This window comes from Hemicordylus capensis, chromosome 4, assembly GCF_027244095.1.
Source record: "Hemicordylus capensis ecotype Gifberg chromosome 4, rHemCap1.1.pri, whole genome shotgun sequence".
In the NCBI taxonomy this organism is placed as follows: domain Eukaryota; kingdom Metazoa; phylum Chordata; class Lepidosauria; order Squamata; family Cordylidae; genus Hemicordylus; species Hemicordylus capensis.
In genome coordinates, this window is record NC_069660.1 from 3,183,413 (window position 1) to 3,211,308 (window position 27,896).

General features: G+C 47.4%; 1 protein-coding gene across 1 annotated transcript; it reads right to left on the reverse strand.

The window, feature by feature from the left end:
• On the reverse strand, nucleotides 1-27,896 carry LOC128323851 (bactericidal permeability-increasing protein-like). Its single transcript, XM_053247711.1, has 15 exons — nucleotides 27,752-27,896; nucleotides 26,910-27,024; nucleotides 26,098-26,226; nucleotides 21,095-21,250; nucleotides 19,155-19,218; nucleotides 13,854-13,917; nucleotides 12,639-12,730; nucleotides 10,294-10,470; nucleotides 8,359-8,418; nucleotides 6,269-6,436; nucleotides 5,731-5,798; nucleotides 4,658-4,700; nucleotides 3,869-3,932; nucleotides 2,814-2,890; nucleotides 1-745 (listed from the first exon to the last, which is right to left on the reverse strand). The coding sequence occupies exons 1-15, from the start codon at nucleotides 27,867-27,869 to the stop codon at nucleotides 707-709; spliced, it is 1,434 nt and encodes a 477-aa protein (XP_053103686.1). The 5' UTR covers nucleotides 27,870-27,896; the 3' UTR covers nucleotides 1-706.

A 27,896-nucleotide genomic window follows, 5' to 3' on the forward strand; every position in this document is an offset into this window, starting at 1 on the left:
TACAAGACAAAGAGAAACGGGTTCTTTTTAATTCTTTGAAAACACAAGAATAGCTTTACTTAAACAGATCAAAGATCTCAGAGATGTCCACAGGCAAGACATGAAGCAGAGGGTGTTCACTGGTAGACTCCCTCTGAACATGGAGGATTTATTCAGCAAACACGGCTAGGATTTGTTGCTAGATTCTCCTCCCCCATGCATTTCAAGGCATCGAATGCAGCAGCGCCACATTTGGATGGACTTCCACCCGTGTTGAAAGCAGAATAAATGCCAGCCTTGGATGCCAAGTTCAGCTGAAACCCCCGAGGGAGGGATATGTCCATGGAACAGGGAGGGATGGGGGAGCTCCCAAGTTATCTCAATTGCTTGAGCTCCAGACCCTTCCTCTGCAGGACAGAGAGTGCAGCCCTACAGCCGAGGTATTTCCAATGAGTCAAAGGACATGGACCACTTGCTCAGCCCTTCCTCTTGGCCTGTGGGCATGTCAGGGAGCCTCTCATGCAGCTGTCCAGCAGAAGGAGAGTTTGCAACCAGAAAGGACAGCACCAAAGAGAGGACGTTGTTGCCAGCCCAGACAAGAAGATAACAACAACATTCCTGGGGAGCTTTTCCCTTAATGCAAAGCTAAAATGAAGCAGCTGAAGTGAGGCCGACATCATGTTTCCGTTTATCGTCATCACTCCTCTTTCTGCTGCCTGCATCTTCACTAACCATAGTGAGCATCTGCTCCAAAGAGCAGGAAATCCTGAGGAAAGATCAGAAGACAATATTCAGGCCAAATTATGCCTTTGTCAACAACCAAAAAAGAACATTCTTTCATCCATGCATGCCTGTCTCTCTGTGGATAAGCACGGCACACACTTTTCATCTGAGAACATGGACTCTGGTTACATCTGCAGGCGACCTGGGCATGTGCATTGTGAATGCAGCCCAAGGAGAAACTCTGGTTGAGCATCAAAGGGAAGTCTGCTGCCCACAATTGTATCTGAGGCTCTCCACCAGAGTCCAGAGGGACTCCCTATGTATGGAAACAGAAGGGGTGCAGAATCCCACCCTCTCAGAGCTGTTCTTAGCACTGGGAGAATGTCCAAAATGATCCTGGGTTGATGTCGAAGATTTCATATATTTCGTAGGAATATAACCACTCATTGGCCATTTCAGAATGCTGGGTTTTGGCTGCAGAGACACCTGGCTGGGAGGATCAGCGATTGCACACAGACATTTGGCAATGCAGCCACCCCTTGCGGTCAGAAAGAAGGGAGATGCCAAGCAGGCAGGTCTGCCAATTTGGACAATGCCCACACCCATCTGCGGATTCTTCCAAGGCAACCCCCCCGCCTCCCCGCCCCCAGTCCTTCCAAAACTGGGCTGCATCTTATTTTAAGAGATGCAACATTCACATTTCAGTGCGGAGTGAATCAGGACAACCATTGGCCAAGACGTAACTGAACATTAGATGGAGGCAAAGTTCTCGCCACTCTGCACATCCGTGCTACAGAGAGCAGCTACAATATGTCTGGCTGTACAGTGTCAGGCACAGGCCGGTCCTTTAGGTGGGGAGAGCGGGGCAATCATCCCCAGCCCTGTGCTCTCCCAGGCCCCACAGCTGGGCCCAGCCACCTCAGCAGTCCCCATCAGCCGCCACTCCACACCCACCCTCCCCGCTCAGTAGCCAACGGGTGGTGCTAAAGAGTCCTCCCTCCTCCTCGGAGCAAAGGGAGAGGCGACCAAACTTCCAAGCCCCCCATGAGCTGGATACTAAATGAGAGGTGCGTAGATACCAGCATCAGTTGTGTTTCATCATCAGTGGCTTACTCTTGAATAATCGCCCTGTGGATTTTAGCCGTGATTGTGGTTTGCGCAACTGAAGCCACGGAGGGCTACGGATTCGTTTAGTTTGAAGAGCTTGGCCTTAAGAACATCCTGTCTTTAAGCAAGGATATGCGGCATGACACCGGACTGGCCTATGGGAGACTTCAAGGAAGAACCGGTTGAGCAGCAGAGGACTGGATCTGCTCGGGAATTGTTGGAGAGGGTGGCGGTGATGGAGAGCTCGTTCGAATCGATTGCAGTGACAGAAGTCTGGCCGCTTCCGGGAGGTGAAAGGACTTATCCGGATCGCACAAGGGCTGCCCTCCACTCCTCTGTCCCCCCCCCACACCCCCTCCACACCTCATCCGGTCAGTTCTCCCACGCTGGAGGAGAGTGGCAGACTCTCCAGCACCTCGCCCTGGGAAGTTTGGTCAGCTCTCTCTTCACTGGGACGAGGAGGGAGGCGGTCAGACTCATCAGCGCTGGGCGGCTGGATACTCAGTGGGGCCAAGAGAGGAGCTACGGTGGTGGAGGAGTCTGGCTGAGTGCTGCTCACACCCAGCCCACACCCTCCTAGGGACAGCCCCAATCCAGCAATGTTTATTTCAATTGAGCTTCCTGGTGGATTGTGCCCTTGATCACTTTCCTTTTCTTGGGATATAATAATTGGCTGATTATGCACCTGATGACTCAACCTGGACCATGTTGGCTATATTCATGAACCCTCCCCCCGCCCATGCCTCAGTTGTAGTCCACTGCAACCAGGTTCCCATGCAACTGGGGAGTTGTTGCAGCATCCTTTGCAAGGGATCCTGGGATGTACTTCTCACAGGATGTTGTGCAGCTTCTTGGGGCACGGGCCAATCCTGCGCCCATGTGTGGCACAACTTTTCACTGACTCTCCAGGGGGCTTTCCCTGCCCTTCCTTCTATAGCACCCAACCCTAGACTCTCCCTGGTTGTCCTCTGTCTCCTTTGCCACAGCACTGAAGTGCCACCCACCTGACGAGGCTCGAGGATGAGGTTGGAGAGCTGCACGTGGTCCAGAAGAGGAAGTGGGAAGCCCTCGGCCAGCCGTGCTGGAAGAGACAGTTAACACCATGGAAGTCATGGACGCAGAAGGGTCGTTGGAGCCCACCCACCAACTCTCAGGTTTGCTGATAAGGAAAGCCAGATTATCCAAAAGATATTGTGGCCAAATTTGGACATAATAGGAATGCAGAGGTCCCTTCACCTTCAGTTTCCATAGCCACATGTCTGAATTTGGGAAACCAAACTTAAAGATGGAAAGGGACACATAGTTTCCCTCCACAAACTCCAAACGGAACTTTCGGCTCAGAGTGGAGTTTGGCCACCTTCGACTCTGGTTTCCCAGTGCCAGTGTTATATCCGAACACTGGCCCTCCAGTTTCGACCCCATGGAACCAGAGTTGAGGGAGGAAGCTCCTCCTTCACTTTGGCCCAATTGGCTGTGTGGGCTGTCCTTCTTTCAAGAAGGAAGCCCGCACAGCCAGCTTCCGCCTGCCTCTGCAGTCCTGCTGAGAGGCAGCTGTCCTGAATGTCCCAGTTCAGATGGGAGAGTGGAGGTAGGTAGGTGTGGAACCACGGTTCCGTGTTACATGTGAATTCAGCCTATATGTAACTTTGTGTTAACACGGAGTGGCTGACATTCAGACTAATGAAGCGCTTTTGCAACAAAGTTGCAACCCACAAGAAAATGGTGCATGTGCAGTTTGTGTGTGTACATGTATCCCCAAGAATCTGCTGCCTGAGGTGAATGCCTCACCTTGCCTCATGGAAGGGCTGCCCCTGAGCTGGTCACACAAGTGGGTCCTCCCCCAAGTACCCCTTCCCCATGCGCCCAAAGCCAGACTCCCCCATTCCTGTTTTGGCCTTGGAGAGCTGAAGGGCAGCAGTCTCTCTGTGTGTGGCAGAACATGCTTGTGTGGCCGAGAATGTGTCACAGATATTATTTTATCTCCTGCATTTTGCCTGCCTCGCAGAGCTGTTGAGATGATACACGGAACACTTTGCAAAGCCATTAAACTAGTCCTTACCATTAATCTGAGGAATAAGGATGTTTGAAGCATAGAAGTTTATGAGACTCTGCATCAGTTGTACCTGGGCAGTGAGAAACAAGCAAGAAATGGCAGGTCAGGACTCAATGCCCACTCAGCCTGGAAACTGACTGGGTGATTCTGGGCCAGTCACTTATTTTTTATTTATTTACAGTATTTATTACATTTCTATTTATTTATGTATGTATTTATTACATTTATTTACATTATATTACATTTACATTTATTTATGTATTTATTACATTTCTTCCTCCAAGGAGCCCAGAGTGGTACCTCACAGGGTTGTTGTGAGGACAATCATAAATCATGTATACCACTCTGGGTTCTTCTCAGGAAGAGTGGGAAAGAAAGAAAGAAAGAAAGAAAGAAAGAAAGAAAGAAAGAAAGAAAGAAAGAAAGAAAGAAAGAAAATTTAGGAAGGTGGCCCAAAGTCCCCACATTCTGTGTCCCTTCAGACTGAAAGCAGAAAGCCCAACCCCTGCAGGACTCCATATCTGCCTTGGCATGTTCTGTTAGTTGACTAATTCCCAAGGAGTGGGTATCCCCAACCAAGAGGACTGGGGAATCCTTTCAGGTATGCCAGCAGAAAGAGGGGAGAGAGCACTGGGGAGAAGGGACAGCCAGCGGATGGGAAGCAGGCTGGCAGGGTGTCCCGGGCCCATCAGCTGTTCATGGTGAAAATGGGGCCCTCTAGATTTGCCAATGGAATCCTTGGGGGTTATTCAGGACTGGGAGATCATTCAAGTTAGGGCACTGAAGAACTCTTACGGAGAAGGGTCCAACATCAGAGTGCTTCAAGGACAGCTGCAACCTACATAAGTGAGAGAGAGAATGAGAGAGAGAGGTCCACCTCCCCACCTGCTGATTATGGAGTCATTACAAGGAGAGGCCAGCCAAACCAAGCCAATGAAACAAACCATCGCCATGGCCCATTGTGCTTCTTCCCCCACTCACACAACATATCCTACAGGATTCCTAGCCTATGTAAGCAAGAATTAGATTGCAATCCCATATACAAGTACTTGGGAGTAAACCCCACTGAATACAGTGGGGCTTACATCTGAGTAAACATGCTTTGGACTGTGCTGTAAGGGCCAAACTACACTCAACCTTACAGGGGGATAAACAAGGAAGTGAATCAGAAACTGTCCTTTTACATAAAAATAAAAATCTGCCACATTGGGCCCGATCCATCCCAGGACTGTAAGGAATGGCAGGAGAGGTGTTAACATTTTCCCCACTGCATCATTTCTGCACTGAAAATCATTACGCATAGCAGATCTTCGCTGCAAAGCAGAGTCCGTGAGGCTGTTCTCATGAGTGGCCAAGCTTGGATTTGGCTGCCCGTGTGAGAACTGCCAGGACCCACACGGATCCTGGCAATGCCACAGCATCAAACCCAGCACTGAAGCCCAGCTCTTAGCCTGGGTTAACAGAGCGAGTGCACCATTAACTCCGGCTCCGGGATCGTGTATCAGTGTGGGCTGCTTGCCCCCTGCCCTGACACAGAGACGACTGCCTAGAGTGCCCGTCTCCCAGGGGAAGACCTCCATGCACGGAGGTCTTGTGCGGTGCATCGGGGGATTCCCCCTGGCCTCCAGAATGCCATGCCGGTTGCCGCTGTGGCGACTGTGTGAGCGATGGCGCGGTGTGACTGGGACCTGTCCGGATAATCTGCGGGGAATCTAGGCTTCACCCCGCCACCCCCCCGCCCACCTGATCGTGTGAAAGGCCCCAGTGTGTGTCAAAAATAACACCGACATATCTTGTCTCTGATCAAGCAAATAAAGATCTATCAGGATGCTGAAGCACCCGTGTAAAACCACCTCCGTATTTCTCACCTGCTAAGCTCCAGGGCCCCAACAATCTTGGTAGACCTGGCAGCAACTTTGGCCAAAGCACTGGCAGACTGGAAACAAAGAGAGGCAGGTTGAGTCTGCTTTGCAAACATATAGGAAAGGGGTTTAAAATAATGCCAAATTTGCACACAGTCAGATATGCTTTTTTTGGGCGAAGGGGACATGATAATATTTGCAAATATGAAATCGGGGAGAGGGGGGGTGGATCTAAAAATAAAATAAAATAAAAAACTTTTTTTAAAAAGGGAAATCCTTGAAGGAGCAGATCCATTTGCAACAAGGGTGGGCATCAGGATAAAAGTCAGAAAGAAATTTCTCTGTGAATGAAGACATGAGTATAATCGAATAAATATATAGATGAGTAGGGAGAAATGTGCACAATCAGACTACAAAGTAAAACCACACCAAAAAACAGCCCCCCCCAAAAAAAAAAACACCAATGAAGGTGGAAGGATAGGCAACAGTGTGAATCATCTGGCAGCAACCGCACCAAGAGATGGAGTGTGTGAACGGAACTTACTGCCCCCAGCACAAACAGGGGAGCCAGGGTGGAGTTGGGGAGAATGGCAAAGGCTTGGACATCCACTTCAGGAGCCAACGAGAGGCCTTCAGGGGTGATGTTCAAAGACGGGGCCGAAGAAGATAAGACGTGAAGCTTCATTAGCATGTCGGGGTACCGCTTTTCCACCTAGAGGCAGAGAAAGAAGCAGCATTGACAAGAAGAGTTTACACTGTGTGCTCCTGAAGTTGTCAATTGCCTTGTTTCGTTTTAAATTGCTGTCCCAGACTATCGGTTAGTCCAGCGAGCCACAAGCTTTTGAGATCTGGGGCACACAGAGTGTGAGAGGCCCTCATAATTCTTACACTCTAGACGAATATGGATTTTCTTTAGGCAGGCATTCTCCTTACAGCTGCAGGATACATAGGAACATAGGGAACTGCCACATACTGAGTCAGACCAGTGGTCTATCTAACTGTGAAGTATTGTCTTCACGGACTGGCAGTGGCTTCTCCCAGGTTGCAGGCAGGAATCTCTCTCAGCCCTATCTTGGAGATGCTGCCAGGGAGGGAACTGGGAACCTTCTGCTCTTCCCAGAGCGGCTCCATTCCCTGAGGGGGAATATCTCTTACAGTGCTTACACTTCTAGTCTCCCATTCATATGCAACCAGGGCGGACCCTGCTTAGCTAAGGGGACAAGTCATGCTTGCTACCACCAGACCAGCCTGGGGATCTGGCTTCCTGGCATCCTGTCTTCTTCTCCCCGGATCTCACTCAGCCAGGGCTCAGGCCCAATGGGATGGGGCAAAGGGCCTCCAGCTCAGATATCCCTGCACCTGTCAGCTGCAGTGTGGGCTGGCATCAGAGAAGCCTGGTGCTGCATTTCTGACTCCCTCCTTTGGGATGAGGAGCTGCCAGGATAAGCAAGCACTGCTGCTGCTGCTGCTGCTGCCCGGGCCCTCCCGGCTCCTGACAGGGTGGCTGCCTTTGTAAGGCACACTTCAGGCCCCAGGGACACACCTTTTTGGCCTGGCACACAGGCTGGCAATTTCTGTGGTAGCCGCATGGCTTGTCACAGGCATTTCAACATTCATTAGCAATATGAAAAATACAAAGTTAAGAATACTGTCAGCCGCTCCCCACTTGCACCGTGGTGAGAAATCCTGAGGCCGCCTTACAAGGGGTGGTTTCCTTTGGGCGAGAGCACAAAATCCATTAACGGATTTCTTTCTTTCTTTCATTTTTTAGCCTACTTTCCAGTAGGCTTGCAAAATCACCTGGCATTGTGTGTGTGTGTGTGTGTGTGTGTGTGTGTGTGTGTGTGTCATTCCCTCCGCTGCCCATCAACTTTGCAACGCCTGGACCAATAAGAACCAAACTGGTTACAATTATAGGGACACATAGGAACACTTCAATGGCATAGTTTGTGATGATGTCATCCACCCCAATTCAAGATGGCAGATGTGTAAACTTTTGAGGCACAAGTGGGCTAACTTGTGGACCGTCTAACTGATTTGAAACAAATGTGCTACAGCTGTAGGGACACATAGGAACACTTCAGTGGCATAGTTTGTGATGATGTCATCCACCCCAATTCAAGATGGTGGACAGGTGAATGTTTGAGGCACAAGTGGGCTAATCGGCGGCTGATTTGAGCAAAATTTGGTACAACTGTCGGGACACATAGGGACAGCTCAACAGCATAGTTTGGGATGTCATACATCCCAATTCAAGATGGCAGGTGCATGAACGTTTGAGGGCTAGTGGGAACTGATTGGAATCAAATTTGATACAGTTGTGGGGACACCTCAAAGGCATAGTAGATGTCATCCACCCCGATTCAAGATGCTGGATGGTTAGACATTTGAGGTGCAAGAGGTCTAAATTGTGGACCATCTAACTGATTTGACCCCAGTTTAGTCCAGTTGTAGGGATAGCGAAGGGAAAGTAGGCAGATTAGTTTTTACTAGAACAACTTGGGATTGAAGAATAGCAGAGATCCACTGTACAGCTAGGAAAAGACATCCCACCCTCAAATAATTCAGCAATGCACACACACTCTTTTTATGGGAATCTCTCATATAAGAAGCTCAGGGCCATGTGACACTCACCTCCGGAATAAAGGGTCCAAAGGATGAGGTATTCAATCGGATTTTAAACTCCTTGGGAATCTGCAGCAGGAGAACAAGGCATTTGGGTTGTAGGATTTGATGTACTATTTGAAAGACCAGAGGGCAAGAATACGACAAATATTTATATACCGCTTTTCAACAAAAGTTCCCAAAGCAGTTTACATAGATATCAACAAACAAACAAATAAACAAACAAAATGGCTCCCTGTCCCCAAAGGGCTCACAATCTAAAAAAGAAACATAAGATAGACACCAGCAACAGCCACTGGAGGGATGCTGTGCTGGAGATGGACAGGGCCAGTTGCTCTCCTTCTGCCAAGTAAAAGAGAATCACCACTTCTAAAAAGTGCCTCTTTGCTCAGTTAGCAGCAGGGGACTAAGAGGTCAGATCAGTCCTCTCCATCTCCTGCCAGTGGCTTATAACCCGAAGAACAAGGCACCTAGTACAAACCTGTTCCATTTGGGCAAGGATGCTGCGCTAGTAGCTAGTTCCCCTTAGCCAGGAGCGTGCACTCCAGGCAGCGCACGTTCGTCTGTGACGCTGGCGTGTGCGTGCCACATACATCACATGTGATGTATGCAGCATGCGCACCAGCGTCAAAAACAAGTGCTTGCACCGAGGAGGGCGCATGCGCGCCGCTAGCGCTAGTCTCTTTTAAGCCATAAGGAACAACGATGGGGGCAGGGGCGGCAGGGAGGAACCCTGCCGCCCCAAGAAGATGTTTAAAACGACCAGTGCCAGAGGGGGAAGAGCGGTGGGGGGGGGTAAGTACTACCACCTCCCCGCTTAAAGCTACATGCCCCCACCAATCCGAATCTCCGGACCGCCGGACTGCTGAACCAGTCCGGAGGTCTGTAACAGTGTTCCCGGACCAAACCATGCACACTACTAGTTTTGTGCTGGTGCCACAGGGGTGCTTGCCTGCACAACCGGTGGCATGCCTCATGCAGTGAAACCTTTTCTCAGTCCACCTATGTTGTAGGAGAGGAATCAAAGCGATCCACAGACCAAGTCGAAAAGAGATTGTGCACGTTTGAGCATCTGCTCAGTGCTGAGACTTGCTTGCGTGGGTGCATCTTTGTTCATTGCACCACCACAGTGTCTGATACCAGCTAGTGGTCCCAGTGGAACTCAGCTGCAGAACTCTGCTCTCCAGGCCAGGGCCTAGAACACACAAAGTGCTAATATGTACTTTGTGTATGTGTGTATTAGTGGTGTGCACTGAACCGTGCCTCCGTGGTCCGGCGCCGGGGGTGGTGGTTCTTTAATGGCAGTGGGGTGCACTTACCCATCCCACCGCTTTTCCCCTGCCAGCACGTCTTTTTAAAAAAAAGTTCTTGGGACGGCAGCATACCTCCCTGCCTCTGCTCCTGGTTTTGGCCAGAAGTGGCTGGAAGTACCATGTGTGCATGCACACGCCATGCACGCACGCCTGCATATCCAACGTGCGGGCGCACACATTACATCAGCCTAGTGTGTTTGCAATTTGGGAGAGTGTGAACATTGCACAACAGGAGTTGTGCAAAAGTAATCCCTCTGGAAATAATAGGCTTACCCTCATTCAACTTATGTTGAGCAATGTTTGAGTTTTTGTAAATTGCAATGCAACACTCAGCATTACTATGCTGATGTAATTTCACAAAGGATGTCAGCCATTGGCTTTAGGGATCACAACGTGGGGAGCAGAGTATTCGGTGCCTCTGGACCATCTCCAAGTGAAAATTATGCAAAACTTTAAAAATAATGATATTTATCAAACTAGGAGCAGTATAAAAGATAAAGCAAAGATTAGTAAAGAAGGCAGGGCCTCTGAGCATGTGAAGAGCAACCACAGCCAGCTAAGACACGCCTTAGGGGTCCATCAGGCTCTCCATGGCGGAGTCTCGCTCAGCAACCTGGCTTCCACTCCTTACCATGTCATCAGTGATCTCATAGGCCAGAGCTCCTGCAGTGAAGTACACACTACCAGCCGTGTTGAATAAATAGCTGGAGATCCCAGAATAAAGCATGCGGTCGTGATCCACAGGAAAAGCCAAAGCAGGTGCCGGGAAGGGAGCAGGAGAGCGATGGGTGAGGGAAAAGAATTCACCCTGGAGGGCAAGGAAAGAAAACTTCAGTCAGTGGGGATGCTGGCGATGCTGCCTGATGCAGCCCAGGTTGGTGGGGTGGGGGCAGGGGGGGAGCCCTTTTCTTGCTCTTCAAATGCTTTTGCACTGTGGAGCTCCTCTTTCCCATCACTCTGGCCACACTGAAACTAGAGTTGGAATATCAGTTTTGTACAAAACCAGTAACATTTTAGAAAATCGTCTCAAATTTCTGAAATGGTATAACGTTGAGGGACACATGGCGGGGGGAGAAATACCCATGAAGCCTTGTCTTGTTGATGAATTCTAAAGCAACACTATTCTGTATTTACCACTCTGATTCACCTTCCCAAAACAGCTACTCACAAAGACACGGCATCCAGCTTCCTTAAAGCCCCTCAAGACAACAGTGGCCGCATTCACACATAACGTGGAACCGCAATTGAACTGGCCTGTGGTTCTGCGGACCTTACGTCTGAATGCGGGAAACCCAGTTTATGTGCAGTGACAAAACCAAGGGATCAGATTTGGGCCTCTAATCTGAACCCTCAGGTTGTAGTGAGTTTCATGGCCACAACCCAAGGTTCCAGGAAGCCTGCAGGATGTCCAAATTCAGAACTGCAGGCTGTTGCCCCTGGAAGCGGAGTTGAGGGAAGAAGCTCCTCTCTCATCTCCGGCATAATTGGCTGTGCAGGCTGTCCTTCAGTAAAGATGGAAGCTCCCCGCATAGCCAGCTCCCCCACCTTTCTGTAATCTCGCCGGCTGCAGAGAGACTGCTCTCTTGTACATCTGAATTTGAACAGGAGAGCAGGGGGAGGGGTGCAGAACCGTAGGTCCATTGGACCTGCGATTCCATGTTCAATGCGGATGTGGCCAGTGTTTATAACTGAGACTGTTGTAAGAAGATCACATTGGGAAAATACACACCCATATTTCTGTAAGCAAATCCAAGTTGAAAGAACATGCCTGAGAAATTGACCTCCTCTCTAAGTGGAGACTACATACTGTGTAGGAACACAGACTCCCAAAATCAGATGTCCAGCTCCTCCCCTCATCAAGATCACCCTCCATCTTTTGAGAAAGATTTTCTGGGTCCCAAGATGGGTCTCCAGAGCAGCATTAAGTATGGAAGCAGGCATACTTTAGAATCTGTACTTTAGCATGGCTTTCTGAAATTAGATTTTAATTACATTTATATTTATCTCCAGTCACTCTTGGTTATTTATCTTTGATTCTGTTTGATAGCTATGTTTCATTATGGCTGAAATGTATTAATGATAAGGTCAAATCAACTGATTATTCACTATCTCAGCTGAATCCACTGGGGTTAGAGAAAGCAAAAGTTTGTATTAAGCAGAGACATTTAGATATTCATTTTCAAACACGATTGCTTCTGCAAGATTCGTCTGTTTTCACCAAGATATTTTGGCCTAGAGCTTAAAGCTGACTTGCAGCCTGCACTTTACATTTCAAAACTGAATATTCCCAAGTACAGAAAAACTCTTTCTATGTCCAGGCTAAATGTTTTGCCATCAGCCATTATGGCAGGTTAATTTAAAGGACTGCCCATGCAACAATAGTGATGCTACAGAAACTAACCCAGTTCTTCCACACAGTAATTTTAAAAAGAATATTAGAGCCCATTTTATCTCTCCTATACTCTGTCCATATCCAGGGAATTCTGACACTACAGAGAGAGAGAGAGAGAGAGAGAGAGAGAGAGAGAGAGAGAGAGAGAACAACAATTACTGAATATATAGCAAAGTTTTTTGTGGCAGGTATTAGAACAAGGTCAGAGATATTTAGAAAGGCCAAGTTGTGTTTAGTTCAATTTTATATTGCATTAATTATGTGTTTTTTGAAATTTGTTCTGCTGTACAGTTTGATTGGATTCATGCTTTTTAGCTTTTTAACTTTAGTTTGATGTTCAGACCAAGTGTTTGTCATTGTTTTTATGGTCTGTGCACTGAAATAAACTCTTTTTGAATATATAAAACTGCTGGGCTCTGTACAATGAGTCAGGAATTAGTGACATTGGGGAGGAAAAAAGGGAAGGGAAGAGACAGGCAAATTTCCACATATCATGAGGTCCTCAAGGTACGGAAGACCTCCATGGGAATAACCTGGCAACCAAAGGTCTCACCCTCCTGCTTCTGTCTGTCCTCTGATCCTACCTTTAGATCCAGATCCAGAGAACTATTTGTAGCAACAGGAGGCCCAACCAAGGAGTAATCAATCCCAGCCACATGGTCAATTTTTGCTGTTACTGCAAAAGAAAAGATGGTGTGAGATACAATGTTTTCCCAGGGACTGCACTCATCAAGGCTCTCTCTAGCTTGTGTGGGACCCAGGACAAATAAAGTTTCTGCCATCACCACCACCATGATGAATATATTATTCTTGCCTTGAGGGAACTAGAAGAATCCCTATGCCTGTGTTGGGGGGAGGGGTGGTAGGGGTCTCTGCAATCTTGTGGCCCTGGGCAACTGTCCCCTTAGCCACCCCTTCCAGGCAGCCCTGGCACCAATAGTTGCCCCTTCTTGTGTGGCAACAAATATTTGATCAGAGAAAATATTCTGAAGATACAAAAACTGTGGTACTAAAGAGGCAAATGCGACTATTGTGGAGATCTGACAGAGTTCAGGTTTCTCTCTCACACACAAAAGCCTCCAACTTTCTGGGTGCAAATCAAGACTACAGACAGCTACCTCAGTAATATTCCATCCCAAAATTATAGAAATAATTGGTAGAATAAAAAGACCTGGGAATAAGTTAGTGAGACTGAGAGATGTATACTATAAAGGTATACTCTCAATCAAATAAACACTCAATCAAAGCCACTTTTTATGGAACACAATTGGTCGAGGTTTCAGTTGATACAACTGAAGTCAGTTCTGTCTTCACCCCAGATGTTATCTATGGCTAGTAGAGATTTGACCAATTTTGAGACGTTGGTGATAGAAAGTGGCCATGAAATACAAGGATTAATATCTAAACTCTATATGATTCTGTTAAAACTTGAATTAAAACCATTGAGCAGATTAAAACCTGTCTGGGAGATGGACTTGACATTGAACCAAAATGGGCCCAGTTCGGCTTGAGGTTGAACTGAACCTCCCAGGCCAGTTTGGGCCCAGTTCAGGGGTGACAGGTGCCATTAAATTGTGTAAAAAAAAGTTTGCCTTACACCCACCGAGGGCTTCGGCAGCCTTGGGGGCTGCAGCTGCACCTGTGTGGGGCAGGGCCGGTCTGGCGGCTCCGATTTTTGGGCCGCCGCACATGCACACAGGCCATTTGCATGACCTGGGCTGTGACTCACTCTGCATCGAAATGAAAACAATTAGCGGGTCCATTGCTTGTTGCCTGCCCCTGCATCAGCTGTCTCATACCTGACAGAGTCTGCAGAAAAGGCTGCAGTTTGGAGCTGACAGAGCTGGCCACCTCCTCACAGACCTGGGAGAAAAAGAAGAAAGACCATGAGCAGGGCCGGATTAACATAGTAGCAAATGTAGCATTTGCTACGGGCCCCGTGTTTTCTAGGGCCCCGCACGCCTGGCTTAAACTTCTGCCCCTTCTTTTGCTCTCTATTTGGTGCTCTCTGCTGACTCTCCTCATTGCCTGCTGCTGCCCATTCTCTCACCTCGCTCGAGGGCATTTACGCAAGGTCTTCCTGGCACCATGGTGTTGATTGGGTTATCTATTATGTTAAGCAGCACGGGAGGGAGTAGTAAGAACAACAATAGGAACAAATAGCTTGCAAAGGGGTCTCAAAGATAACTTAATCGCCAGGGAGTTGGTCCTTATTTGTTTAAACTGTAAAAGTTTTTAAAAACATACACAGAGAGAGTAAAAGAAATAAAAGCAGTTTAGATTAAAAAACAACTAACTATTAATGCTGGGCGGAAGAAAGAAAGCTAAAGAAGATGCTAGTTGAATGTTGCCAGCGTTTTCCAACTGACTGGGAGAGGGTAAAGATAAACAAAGCCGGAAGTAACTCAGATGCACGGCAAGAGGAGTCTCAAAGTTTAGTGGATCAATTGAGGGGAGCTTATATCACGGTCTTGTTGGGTAAGGTCACTTATATCCTCCTTTAGTATCTAGTGCTGTTGGGAGGGATTTTGTGATCATTGCTTTTCAAGGAACTGCCAAATTTAAGGTGAGCTCCTTTCCTCTCCTCTAGAACTGAAATAACTACTGCTGCGTTGCCAACAATTAGCTTTACATTGGGATGCCCGTTGAAATTGTCCAAAGGAGGCTGCAAATCTAAACACACTTACTAGAGAATAAGGCTCATTGAGTTCAGTGGGACTTACTTCTGAGTAAACATGCTTAGGGTTGCACTGAATGATTTGTGCATTTCCTCCTTTTCATATTAAGCATGTTAGTGTAATTTAGATTGAAAGAGGCTGTGCCTCCTGCCAAAAGATTGTCTTTTGGATACTTCTGTTTTCATGGAAGTTGCTAATGCACCTCATCATAATCACATTCGTTTGCAATGCATCAACTATTTTAAATATACATCTGCTTTCCTGTCAGGCTTGCACAAGAGCTTAAGCATATATTCTTAATATTGTCAAATAGCCATTTTAATGCGATGGCTGCTGGGATCCAATATGTTCTGCACACATTGGAATCAAACATCCACTGTTGTGTGCCAAAATTGCTAATAGGTTCAGATTTCTCAAAGTACAGAATTCCTGAGAACCTTTTAATTTAAACATTCAGAGTTTTGTTCCCCACCTCCTTTCTCTTTGTGAAAATAACTCCAAAGGAGAACCCATGGTCAAGAGTCACAAACGTGTGTGTGTGTGTGTGGGGGGGGTGTTTTGCAAAGTTTGTTGACTGGCTGGCTCAGCTGAGTGGAGGCATGGGGTGGTTGGTGGGGGGGTACTAGGCAAATTAAAAAATTACTTTACTATGCAAGTAAATAATTTATGTTTCAATATTTATGTGCATTTTTTTAAATTTGGGGCCCTTTCATAACATATGCTACAGGCCCCACACTAGCTTAATCCAGCCCTGACCATGAGAATGAAGCCCTCCCTGGCAGGAGCGCCAGATCAAACTGCCTTCTTCACCTTAAAAATTTCCTCGGCTGCATTCTCACAATGAGCACTACTGGGATTCAGGAGTTAGTTGTGATCATAGAACCCAGCGTGTTCCCACTGAACATGTCATGAGAGCCGGGAATTTCCAGGCTATCCCATTTCAATCGCTCATGTTGGCTACCATTTAATCGGGGTCCATAATCAGGATCAGATCCTGGTTAACTCTCCTGGTTAAATGCTGCAATCAGTTAGCCACTTCTGGAAAGGCAGGGTGCCTAATTCCTGGTGGTTGCTTTATTTCATAGTGAAATCACACTAACTGTCTATGTTCGACTAGGCATACTGAACTTTTCAGACATTAAAAGAATCCTTCTAGCTTCCTGTCTGCTCCCGGCTCCAGCACAAGCTCCTTGTCCTCACCTTCAAACTAAGCCCTCCCTGGCCTTGGCCCTCCTGACCCTCTCAGTCCCACCTTCCATGACACTCCTGGACCCCACCAACCTCAGCCATCAGAAGCTCCCCTCCTCCCCCAGACATCTCAGCCCTTTCTCCCTGGCTGTCTCCCAGACCACTGCCGTGATCCCTCCTCTCTGACTTCCTGCAAATGCCCTCTGAAATGCCACGTTTTCTGTGCCGCTTTGGCACAACCGCTTAGGCCCCATTCCCTGCTGTAACAAAGCTCCAGGAAGTGCAACTGAAGCATTGGCTTCTTCTCCTTCTCCTGCTTCTCCTTCTCCTGCCTCTATTTCCCTCCCCTTCCTTGGTTGTTTTTCCTGTGTCAGTCTCTAGACTGGAAGCCCCTCGGGGCAGGGATCTGTCCCGTGGTGCTATTTTAACTAACACAAGAATTAAGATCAAGACATGCCCTTCGGTATTTAGTCAATGGTGGCCCAAATTTTCATGCCACCTGAAGCAAGTTGCCAAATACTGTCCTGTCCCATAGCTCTCACAGGCCTTGAAAGTTTATCTTGTGATTTTAAATGGATTTAATCATTTTAAAGTTTTATTAGTGTTGGTTGTTTTAAATTGCATTGAGTGTGTAAACTGCCCAGCAGCCCCCTCGTCCCTCCTCATGCTTTTTGCAGGCTTTGCCAGGAGTGTGAGGAGAGGTGGTCTTCACAAACCTTGCCAGTGCCAGATTGGTCCGAGAAAAGAGCTGCTTTGATAGCAGGGGCTGGGGGCAACGGGCCACCCCAATAAACGGCCACCTGAGGCCACTGCCTCACTTGGCCTCATGAAAGGGCCGCCCCTACATTTCATGTACTTTGTATCAGGGAACTAGTCAATTAATCAAGTTCTGCTCTGCTTTTTACTAAGCAAGGTAAAGCTTAGGGAGCAAGGGAGTTTTAGCGGACTAAATACCCACTTATTTATTTTGCGTATTTTAATACCACCCAATACAGGTTGAGTATCCCTAATCCAGACATCTGAAATCGGAATGCTCCAAAATCTGGAAACCAGCATGGCATGCCGAATGCAAAATTATTGCGTTGCAAATTTTCTCGCAATTAGTTTTCATTACATTTACAGCTACCTGTAGTTATCATAAATGCAATGCTTATTTGTTTTTATACTTTAAATAGAACCTAAAAAAATAAAATACAGTGTACAGTAACCTTTCGTGTTTATACTTGGATCTTATGCCCAAGATATCTCATTACAGTATGCGAATATTCCAAAATCCAGACAAGTCCGAAATAAGGGAACACTTCCAGTCCCAAGCAGTTCGGATGAGGGATACTCAACCTGTATATACATCTCTGGGCAGTTTGCACACTAAATCCAATTGAAAACAACAAACCATAATAAAACACTAAAATGATTAAAACCATTTAAAATCTCAATATAAACGTTAAAATGTGTTAACTAAAAGGCCAGATTAAAAAGGTACATCTTCAGCTCTTTCTTAGAAATCAGCAGAGGCTGGCACTATCCCAAGGGGGAGTATACCTATATTTCAAGGAATGGTAGCCATGTAATCGAATATATGGCCACATATTTCTGCAGTTAAGCCTGTATCTGACTTTTATATTGACCAGCAGCCTGAGAGGGATCATTAGCCTCTTACTCTGTCTATCAGGATACCTGATACTGGACATGCCCATCACGAAATACCTGTCCAGTATTCTGAACCAGTCCAGGTGACCCATAGACGCGTTAAACGGAATGCAACAGTGGACAACAAAATAGCCAAGAGTTTGACATCCAGCAATTTTCTTGCCTTACACACTACTATAATACAATCTGACTTCCCTGATGAAATAAACACAAACTTTGATCTCCTGACAAAGGCACTAAAAGACTTGCTAACTCTGAAACAACCAGTTAGAAAAAGAAACCTGTTGAATCATTGGTTTGATTCTGAATTTCAGCTCTTAGGAAAAAAATTAAGATTGACTTATTGTTGCGATAGGAAGCAGAATTTTCCTAGCTGCACCTGCAGTTCCAATAAAGCTAGAACATGTCTAAGGCAAGGGCTTCTAGATAGACAGCCAAGAGACACTGCCCTCTGCCAGGAAATATTGTTCTCCTCTTTATCGTTGTCCTCATCATTTTGCTTCCTCATTCCCTGCACCTTATCTATCAAACTTGACAGAGATCAGACGTGGAAAACGTTTCCACTTGCAGTATTTATTGTTTTACTATCTGCTGTGTTGACAGGTCGTATGGTTGGAATTCATACTGCAGAGTGTGTGCGTCCATGTAGGTCAGGGGAAGTGGAAGATTGTATTCATGCATGGTGTTGTTGTGACTTCTAAAATGGGGTATACGATGCATTTATTTGGTCATTGCTTATGATTTATCCTGGCAGTTCTTTGGGGTTTTACGCAAACTTTTTATTAGCCGATACCAGACTCTACATCACAAGAACTTTCACCAGGTTTTTTCAGTCTCTGCCATTAAGGTATGTGGCAAGTTGATATAATATTGAGTTATTCTGAGTCCATCTTTGTATTTTTGACTGCCCAGTGACTGGCTATATTATTTTTAACTATCCAGTTTCTGAACATTTTTTGTTATGGCTACGGCTAAACAAATAAAACTGATTGGTTGGTTGGTTGGTTGAAAAACCCGCAGAGAAGTCGAGGCTCTGATTTTATTTGGAAGTGGGTTCCAGAGTCCTGGGGCAGCCCTAGAGAAGGCCCAGTCCTGAGTCGCCACCAAACATGCTGATGGGCAACCACAACTGCCCCTCCCCCAATGACCTTAATTATCATCTTGCCCCCCTTTTGTTGCCGTGATACTGGTATGTTGAAAATGTATTCACGGCCTCACTTGGGCTCACTGAGCACCTGCTTGTCCATGGGGTCCTGTTTGGGCACCCCTACAAATATTGTCATGCCAAGGGACTACTTCAGGTTGTTTTTGGAAATGCTGTGGGGCCACTGTGAGGCCCAGCTCAGCACTGCCAGATGAACTCCAGTTCCTGTGCATGTGCAGAGAACCTTTCCCACTCATTGAGCAAGAACAACTAGTCCCCTTCCAGTTGGGGTTATTTCAGAGGAAGCCGCTCCCAGGTCACAAGGCAGGGCTTCAGGGAGAGCCACATGCTGACAAGCCTCTTTTGAAAAACTGAGCCCAGCAGAAACGGGGGGGGCAGGGGGAAGAGCCCCCAATTCTGAACCCCCAGGGTTAGCTTACCTTGCTTTCCATGGTCTTTCTGAACAATGACTCGATCTTTTTGTGGAAGAGATTGTACAGCCAGCTGTGAAGAGGAGGGGAGAAAACAAGGAATCCTGATTCAGGAAGATTATAGTCAAAAGTGGGTGCACGTCCCATGAAGCTGCCAGGTGCCTCCTTGAGGCTGTCGAAAAGGAAGGGCACCTTCTTCAGCTGTTCTAATGAGGCAAGAGGACCGGAAGTGCCGCTCACTGGTGCTTCCTCTCCTCCTGTTTGTTTGGAAAAACCAAGAGAGGCTCCATTGGCGTCCAATGTGGGGGTGGGGGAGATGTGCTGTCCGAGTACTATGGGCTCAGCAAGGGACTCCGAGCACTTCATTTATTTATTTATTTATTTATTTATCTATCTATCAAATATATACCTCGCCCAAACTTACATCTCTGGGTGGCTAATGACAGCTGCTACAGCCACTACAGCCACTTCTAGACATAGGAAGCTGCCATATACTGAGTCCATTGGTCCATCTCGCTCAGTACCGTCTACACAGACTGGCAGCAGCTTCTCCAAGGTTGCAGACAAGAGTCTCTCTCAGCCCTAACTGGAGATGCTGCCAGGGAGGGAATCTGGGACCTTAGTTGCTCTTCCCAGAGTATGCTCTTCCCCTAAGGGGAATATCTTACAGGGCTCACAACTGTAGTCCCCCTTTCAGATGCAAACCAGGGCTGACCCTGCTTAGCAAAGAGGGCAAGTCATGCTTGCTGCCCCAAGACCAGCTCTCCTCCCAACAGGCGAGTGTCGGGCTGCTGCCCATGTCAGAGTGCTGATCTGTCACCACACGGAGCCTGTGTCAAATCGGAATGCCTGCCCGTCGGAAGGCAGCTGGTTCTCAGAAGGAGCTTCCCCCTTGGCACTATATTCACTGGGGGAAGGGCCCCCTCAGCCCTTCTGCTCTCCGTCTGCAGACTGCAGGGGTGCTGCCATGTGGGGCCGGGGCGCAGTTAGGGGAGAGGGGGCCTGTGTTCGCCCCTCTCCCCAGCCGTCCCTCAGCGTGAGGGAGATAATGCAGCAAATAGGGAGGGGTGGGGCTGAGGGTTGGGGCTCAAAGCCACTAAGGAGTAAGTGAAAAGTGGAACAGCACAACTGGTTTAGAGAAGGCCAGCGAGTGAGGGCAGCAGGGGCAACTCTGGCTTCCCAAGAAGAACCCACCCCTTAGCCTTAGCCTTACTACTTTTCTGGTGGACGGGGGAAAGGAAGTCAGAGCTGGCCAGCAGGGGGTACTGTGGGGATTGCATGATGTCCCTGCTGTGCATCTGAACCGCAGGTGAAGTGACGCTGGGAAGGAGGACAGAAGTTGGTGGGAGTGTGTGGAGGGGGCAACCAGCAGTACCCGCTGAGAACTTGCAGACTGGCAGGTGCAGTGGATGACCATCTGGAAAGGGCCTGCCTTAGGATTGCAATGATGTTTGGATTACAACGCCTGAGTCCTTAATGATCCACAGCCATCCTTAATTCCCCCCGGTATCAATATTCAAGCGTTGGGATGGGACTAATTCCAGCCCTGGGCCTTGCCTTTCTGAAAAGCAGACGAGATGCCAGGCAAGGAGAAGTTAAAGAGATCACTGGCCGGGGCATGGCTAGAGACTGAAAAGAGCTGGGGCCTGGGCCCGCAGCCCACCCCCCCTTTGATAATTAAACTCAATCATCCCCCCCCCACCAGAATAACTGCATGTGTTTTTTAAAGTCTCAAATATTATAACACAACACCTGTTATGGCCCATCAAGGCCCGGCGCTCCCCCCCTGCTCTCAGCAGCTGCCTCCACTGCTCCATTTCCTTTCTGGACGAGCTCAGGGAGGAGGGAGGCCCTGAGCCATTCGGGGGGGGGGGCGTGCCCCATGGTCCACATTAAGCAAGGCAAAATGTTCTTCAGACATGCTGCAGAAAGAAGATCGACATACATACCTCAACTTGCCAGAAAAGTGCACGTTGACGCCAGAGATATGGGCACTGCAATCCGAGGTGGCAGCAGTTGGTCTCCCCGTGGCATCAGTACCCAGCTTCAAGCCAACAGAGACGGACAGACCTTCAACCTTCAGGTCAAATGAGCCATGGTCCTTGCTGAATGGAAGCATGTCAAGCAGAGCATTTGCACCACTAAATTATCAGTATACAGTTTCATAAAGCAAAACAAAACCATAATTAGGTGTGTGCACACTTCTAAATTTGCTGGGTGTGTGTGTGAGAAAGCACTCTGCACATGCTTCAAAGGAGTAAAGACAGATTACGGCTTCATATATGGCAGTAATATATGCAGTAGTATATACTTCACTATAGTGCCAGGTAGACAACTAGAACGTAAATGGAGAATGCCTCGACTCGAATCTGACAGTACAACATAGAGGACATTTGAAGTTCTATGCTCTGGCAATTAGGGATGTGCAAAGCAGTTCAAATTCAAACTAGTTCAGTTTGATGGTTCGGATTGGAACCGAACCAGCCATCAGCTGTCGGTTCAAATTCAAACCAAATTGGGGGGGGGGGTTGGTTCAAACCAGTTTTAACTGGTTCAAACCGATTTTGACTGGTTCAAACCGATTTTGACTGGTTCAAACCAGTTTGAACGTCCAAAAGTGGGTGGGGTGGTAGTTGGCACCCATGGGTACCTACCATCCAACCTCCAAAGCAATCAGACACGTACGATTTTTAATGAATTTTTAGGGGGAAATTTTTTTCTCATAGGGTATAATGGGACTTGAACCAGACCATTATTCCCTATTGTGGAGCACCCATGGGTGCCAACTACCACCCAAACCTACCACCCAAAGCAATCGGACACTCCTACGATATCTATGAATTTTTGAAATCATGAATTATTTCTCTCATAGGGTATAATGGGACTCGAACCAGCCCATTATCCCCTATTGTGGATCACATAGGGGCACAAAGGTGGGATGAGTGGTAGGCACGCAGGGGTGCCTCCCACCCACCAAACCCCAAGACACTGCTCTGATTATTGGTGAATTTTTAAAGTATTTTTGAATTCCTCAGAGGGAATAATGAGGATTCTAGCAAATGTATAGCTTCACGTCGGGGTGGGGTGGGGAAGGTAGCCTAGAGCAGAGTGTGGTGGGTGGTAGTTCCCAAGGGGGGCGAGGAAGCTCTCAGAATTATTTGAAATGAATTGTGCAAAGGGCTGGTTTTTAAGTGATTTTTGAAGTTTACGCGTCTTTAAGGTTTTTCTCAGCCCTTTGCCCAATTTGGTTCGAAACGGTTCAAATTCAAACCGAACCGGGGGGGTTCAAGGAAAACTGAAACTGAATCTCCCCCTCCCAGTTCAAACCTGGTTTGAATTAGAACCGAACTGGGCAAACCGTTTTGTGCACATCCCTACTGGCAAGACAATCAACAAAGAAGCTATTCTTTTCTGTGCATCTGCAAGTTCATGTTAAGTGGGATTTATGTAGGGTTGTGAGAGGACTAGTCTTTATTTTTATTTCTCTATATAAACTGCTTTGAGAACTTTTGTTGAAAAGCAGTATATTATTATTATTATTATTATTATTATTATTATTATTATTATTTGTTGTTGTTGTTGTTGTGTTGTTGTTGTTGCAGCAGCAGTATGACACCCCCACTCCCCTTGAATCCAAATATGGAATCATAGTTTACCCACTGTGACTCTTTTAATGATTTTTTTTCATGGACAAAACCTCTTGTATTTGTGGCAAACTGGATTCTACAGTTAGGGCAGAGTTTATTATGGAGGTATCCAGCAACTCCTCTGACCCCTGCTAACTGGACAAAGAGGTTCTCTTTATTGGGTAGTGGGAGAGTAACTGGCCCTATCCACCCCCAGCACAGTACCTCCAGTGACTGTTGCTGGTGCCTGTCTTATATTTCTTTTTCTATTGTGAGCCCCTTGGGGACAGAGAGCCATCCTATTTATTTATGAATGTGTTTATTATTTTGCTATGTAAACTGCTTTGGAAAGTTTTGTTGAAAAGTGGTATATACATTGTTGTTGTTATGTGATCAAACTGGATCACTTTCAGCTTGTGCTTCCTGAGGATGTGGACAAGCTACTTTGGACTGTACATCCTACCACCTCTTGTCTTGACCCTTGCCCAACTTGACTTATTGTATCAACAATCAGATTATCAGAGAGGTTCTTGTAAACATCATAAATGCACCTCTGAAAGAAGATGGAATGCCTCCTTGTCTTAAGCAGACTCTCATTAGACCACAGAGAAAGCCTGCATTGGACCCCTCAGAGTTTGGCAACTATAAGCCTGTCTCTAATCTCCCATGGTTGGGCAAGGTGATTGAGAGGGTGGTGGCCTCTCAGCTCCAGATAGTCTTGGAGGAAACTGATTATCCAGACCCATCTCAAACTGGCTTTCGGTTGGGCTATGGGGTTGAGACTGCCTTGGTCAGCCTGATGCATGATCTCCAATGGGTATTCACAGAGAGAGTGTGACTATGCTGATCCTTTTGGATCTCTCTGCAGCTTTCAATTCGATGGTATCCTTCTGTGTCACCTGAGAGAGATGGGACTGGGTGGCACTGTTTTACAGTGGTTCCGTTCCTCCCACTCTGGTAGATTCTAGATGGTGTCACTTGGAAACTGTTGCTCTGCAAAGCGAGAATTAATGTATGGCTCCATAGTGTCTCCAATGCTCTTTAACATCTACACGAAACCACTGGGAGATATCAATGTCATCAGGAAGTAGCATAACTTCCCTAAATGCTATTTGGAGGCAGTAATGAGCTGGATGAGGTATTCAAATGAAGTTGAATCCAAATAATACAGAGGTACTGATTGTGGGTGGTCAAGACCGGAGAGATGGTTAATATCAGCCTGTTCTGGATGGGGTTATACACTCCACAAAAAGAAGTACATCGCTCGGGAGTGCTCCTGGATCCAAAACTCTCTCTGGTCTCTAAGGTTAAGGCAATGGCCAGGGACACTTTTTATCAACCGGCTGATACATCAGCTACACCCATTTCTGGAGGTAAATGACCATAAAAGAGTGGTGCATATGCTGGTAACCTCCAGACTTGTAATGGAATGCACTCTAATGTAATGCACTCTACATGGACCTGCCTTTGTATGTAGTCCGGAAACTACAACAGGTACAGAATGCAGCAGCTGGATTTGGTCTCTGGGACAACTCAAACCACATAATACAGATTTTAAAAGAGCTGCACTGGCTGATGCTACGTTTCTGAGTGAAATTCAAAGTGCTGGTTATTATCTATAAAGCCCTGACCGGCTTGGGTCTAGGATACTTAAGAGAACACCTTCTTGGTCATGAACCCTGTCACCTATTAAGATCTTCTGGAGAAGTCCGGTTATGGATACTGCCGGCTCCTCTGGTGGCAACTCAGGACCGGGCCTTCTCTGTGGCTGCCCCAGGGCTTTGGAATACACTCCCGGTCAAAATAAGAGCTGCTTCTCCATCTCTGCTTACTTTTTAAAAGACCCTCAAGTGAACAGGCTTTTAATTAAAATCCATTTTAAATTGTTTAAATAGTTTTTATTCTGTGAAATTCTTTTTATTCTGTTTTATATTGGTTGTATCTAGGACTATGTACAAGATACACAGAAATACATATGTGTCAGGCAGTATAGAAAAATGACAGACAGACAGATTCCCGGACTGAGCTCTGGCAAATGAAAAAGAGACCCCTTGAGGCCCACGAATACAGCTACGGTTTCCTGGAGAGAGGGACGGCCATTTAAACCAACCAGCTCAAGCCTGAGCTGACCTCTCTCAGAGCAGGAGGGCTCATCCTAAGGAGCTGTGCTGTTGGTGGGGGGCACCAAAGGAGGCACAGTTACCTCTTTTTCTCAGAGCTCCCTTTGCTCCTCTCTCCCCCATCCAGCCCCAACCCAGTGTTAACGAGAGCCGTGCTGCCTGCAGGCAGGTTGGTATATCAATGAGGGTTGAGCTCCACCTGATGAATGGCCAGCCTGCAGGCAATGTGTCTCTCATTAAGACTAAGGCAGGGTGGGGTGGGAGAGAGAGGAGCAAATGTAGCCTTGGGTAGAAGCTGTGCCTCCTTTGGTGCCCCCAAAGCCCTCAAGCTCATTAGTACGAGCCACTCCTGCCTCAAAGTATACGTTCCCAGTATATTGGGGCTCAGCTGACAATAAGGTGCCTGTGAGTCACAGTAGCCAAAGGTACCACCTCCATTTTAGAGACAGTAGCCAACATGCAAGCCAAAGAAGCACGTGTGCCGCAAAACGGCACTGGGGCCAATTTAGTCCCCAAAAGATACCCCTGAGGGTTGTGCGGCAGGAGCAGCACCATGGCCTTTAGGTGTGACCTGCTTGTGCCCCTTCCTGAGGCCTTCCCCTGGCCATTGAGGCTAGGAGAAATGGGGAAAGAATGGAGAGTGAACAGAGAGACACTTTTCTCCCTTGCTCGCAACACTAGAACCAGGGTCATCACATGCAACAGATTGCCAGGAAATCTGGACCGACAAAATGAAGTAATTTTTCAAAAAATGCGTAATCAACCTATGGAATTCTCTGCCACAGGATGTGGTGACAGTCACCAGCTTGGAGGGCTGTAGAAGGGGCTTAGTCAACTTCATGGAGGACAGGTCTATCAGTGGCTATAGACTGCCTCCAAACTCAGAGGCAGGATGCCTCCGAATACCAATTGCAGGGGAGCACCAGCAGGAGAGAGGGCATGGCCCCTCAGTTTTTGCCTGTGGCTTCTCAGGGGGGATCTGGTGGACCACTGTGAGAAACAGGATGCTGGACGAGATGGACCTCCTTGGGCCTGATCTGGCTGTTTTTATGTTCAGAATTTAGTGGACCATTAGTTTGACCCTGTACACACACACTTTTTAAAACACAAGAATAGCATCTAGAATGCATTTGCAGAAACTCAGGGAAATGTGGCCCATACAGCTTGGAAGATTAAAAAAAAGTCAAGAATCAATAATGGACTCACAGCTTCCAACTCTTCACCTCCCAATCACCCGTCAACTCAGCAAAGGCATTGGTGATGGAGACCTTGAGACCTGCATCTGGGACGGGTGCTATTGTTGAACTCGGCAGCTGGAAATGCTGAATCTTCAGACTGAAAAAGAACGGGGGTTGAGGGGATGGGGATAGGCTGTTAGTTGGAAAAAGATCACCTGCATGAAGCCATGTGATGGTCAGGCTGGAACGACCTGACTAGCCTTTGGGCTTCACTTTTCATATGGAGCTGCAGCTCTTTCAGGGAAAGAATCGTTCACTAAAGCTGCAATCCAAGTGGGTGCAAAGAGGCCTCCAGCACCTTTTGGCCGGTGAGTTGCATGGGGTGAGTGCTGGGGGCAGAAACTCCCTACTGTGCTGATCAGAGATTCAGCAGATCTACTAGTGTGGGCACTCATGGCAGTGCTGTGGGCATCACTGGGTTTCAGCAAAACACTTGACCAGACTCCCTCCACATCCTTGTCAACAAGCTGCTAAAATGTGGGCTAGATGATCCTACCAGATCGTTGCAATCCATTCTCCTAATATGTATTTATCCACTTCTTGAAAAGATTTATATCTCACCCCCCACGCCATCCTTTTTGGCACAGTTCACAAAATTAGTCAAACAGATAAAACTATATAAAATTAAATGAAAAATAAGACTCCGTTAAAACCAAATTTAAAGGTTGAAAGCTAGCAAGTTAAAGGCCCAGCAGATATGAGCTGCACTGCAGATAATCCATTAAAAAGCCTCGCTAAAAAGAGGGCATTATCCTCATGGACTGCAACATGTGGTCTCACCTGTGCAATTTGTATTGTACATTGCCCAGAACATGGACCCTGAAGGAGCCAGAGAAATCAGGCAGTGTCAGCGTGGCCAACTTCTGCTGCAGGACTGCAACCCCCACCTGGCGAGCTGAAGCAAAGAGAAGGCTGAGAGCAGGTGAAGGAGGGAACATCAGAACAGCCCTGCTGGATCAGGCCCAAGGAGGCCCATCTAGTCCAGCATCCTGGAAGCCCACTGGCAGGAGTTGAGGGCAGGCCCTCCCTTCTGCTGTTACTCCCCTGCAACTGGTATCCAGAGGCACCCCGCTCCCGAGGCTCTGAGGGAAGCCATTCGTCTGTGCTGTCAGGGCTCTCCTCCTCCTCCTCCTCCTCCCTACTAAACAAAGTTGAGCCTGAATGGCACATTTGCGTCTTCCACATTCCTTGCAAGATGCTGGGTCTAAGCAATCTCGCTCTGAAGGTTTCATGTGTTATATTCATCTCCAGTCACATATAAAGATTCCCATTGCAGATCCAAAAAGAAACCCACTCACCAGGTAACTCCCTCCCTGCCAAGGCTGCTGCTGGGAAGATGGAATTAAACTCAGTGGTGGATTAACAGAGAGGCAGAAGAGGCATTTGCCTACAGCAGCAGAATTTGAGGAGCAGCAAATTTTGCCCCTTCTCAAATTTTGTCGCCCCTCTCTGTAGGCAGCGGCAGCTGCAGCAAGGGTGGAGTGGGTGAGGAGAAACCCGCCACCCCACCTTATTACAAAAAAAGGAAAACCTTTTTTGTTTAAGGTAAAAGGGCAGCAAAAGCCTTTTTGCCTATGGGCAGCAAAAAGCTGAATCTGCCCCTCATTAAACTGAGCGCCTACCATAATCCAGGCCTTTGTCCGTGATCCTGCCCACAAAGCCGGAGTTCGTAGTGCCCTTGGCCAACACCAAAGCAAGAGAGAGGAGCAGAGAAGCCAGAAGCAGGTTGCCCGTGGCCATTTCTGCAGCTCTGACCCTTCTGCACAG

Bases quoted from the DNA above. Each gene is read 5' to 3' on its own strand.
- LOC128323851 (XM_053247711.1), bottom strand. From the start codon at position 27,869: ATGGCCACGGGCAACCTGCTTCTGGCTTCTCTGCTCCTCTCTCTTGCT. The intron at 26,227-26,909 runs GTGAGACCACAT...GTTCTTTTTCAG, and splicing joins GTACAATACAAATTGCACAG to TCTGAAGATTCAGCATTTCC. The intron at 10,471-12,638 runs GTAGGATCAGAG...CTTGCCCTCCAG, and splicing joins CTCTGGATCTGGATCTAAAG to GGTGAATTCTTTTCCCTCAC.